Here is a 386-nt window from a genome sequence, read left to right as displayed (position 1 = left end):
CCCTCCCCACCACAGATGTGCAGCAAAATGGGGGAACATCTGTGACCGAGCCAGGCTTACACCAGCCCCGAGTGATGACCAGATTGCCCCTTGCATCAGCCCACTCTTACATCACTACACCCCTGCACGGCTTGCCGCAGCGAGGAGAGCACCAATGCCGTGCTCCAGACCCACACGGGAGCCCATGTTTTCTACAGAAGCTTTAAAAGACTCACCCCCCCCGGCAGCCGATGCAGCGGCACCAAAAGGGCCCCGTTACCTGAGGTCAGCTCTGCAGATGTGGGTGATTTTGGAGCGGCCCATGGCGCTGGGCTCGATGAGGTACTGGGACGTCAGCACAATGGCTTTGACACCTCCCTCCACCGGCAGCTTGTCGTGCTCCACCG

The 386-nt window shown here is 60.4% G+C and overlaps 1 protein-coding gene across 1 annotated transcript in view; it reads right to left on the bottom strand.

The window, feature by feature from the left end:
- STARD8 (StAR-related lipid transfer (START) domain containing 8) overlaps positions 1 to 386 on the bottom strand; it is a gene marked incomplete at its 5' end in the record, with an annotated part of 4263 nt that overhangs the window by 276 nt on the left and 3601 nt on the right. The window contains 1 exon segment of the mRNA XM_009705325.1: positions 260 to 386. Within this exon segment, the coding sequence (XP_009703627.1) occupies positions 260 to 386 (127 nt within the window).

This window comes from Cariama cristata, unplaced genomic scaffold, assembly GCF_000690535.1.
Source record: "Cariama cristata isolate BGI_N322 unplaced genomic scaffold, ASM69053v1 scaffold28608, whole genome shotgun sequence".
In the NCBI taxonomy this organism is placed as follows: Eukaryota; Metazoa; Chordata; class Aves; order Cariamiformes; family Cariamidae; genus Cariama; species Cariama cristata.
The sequence above is the reverse complement of the archived record's forward strand: the minus strand, read 5'-3'. Positions and strand labels throughout refer to the sequence as shown.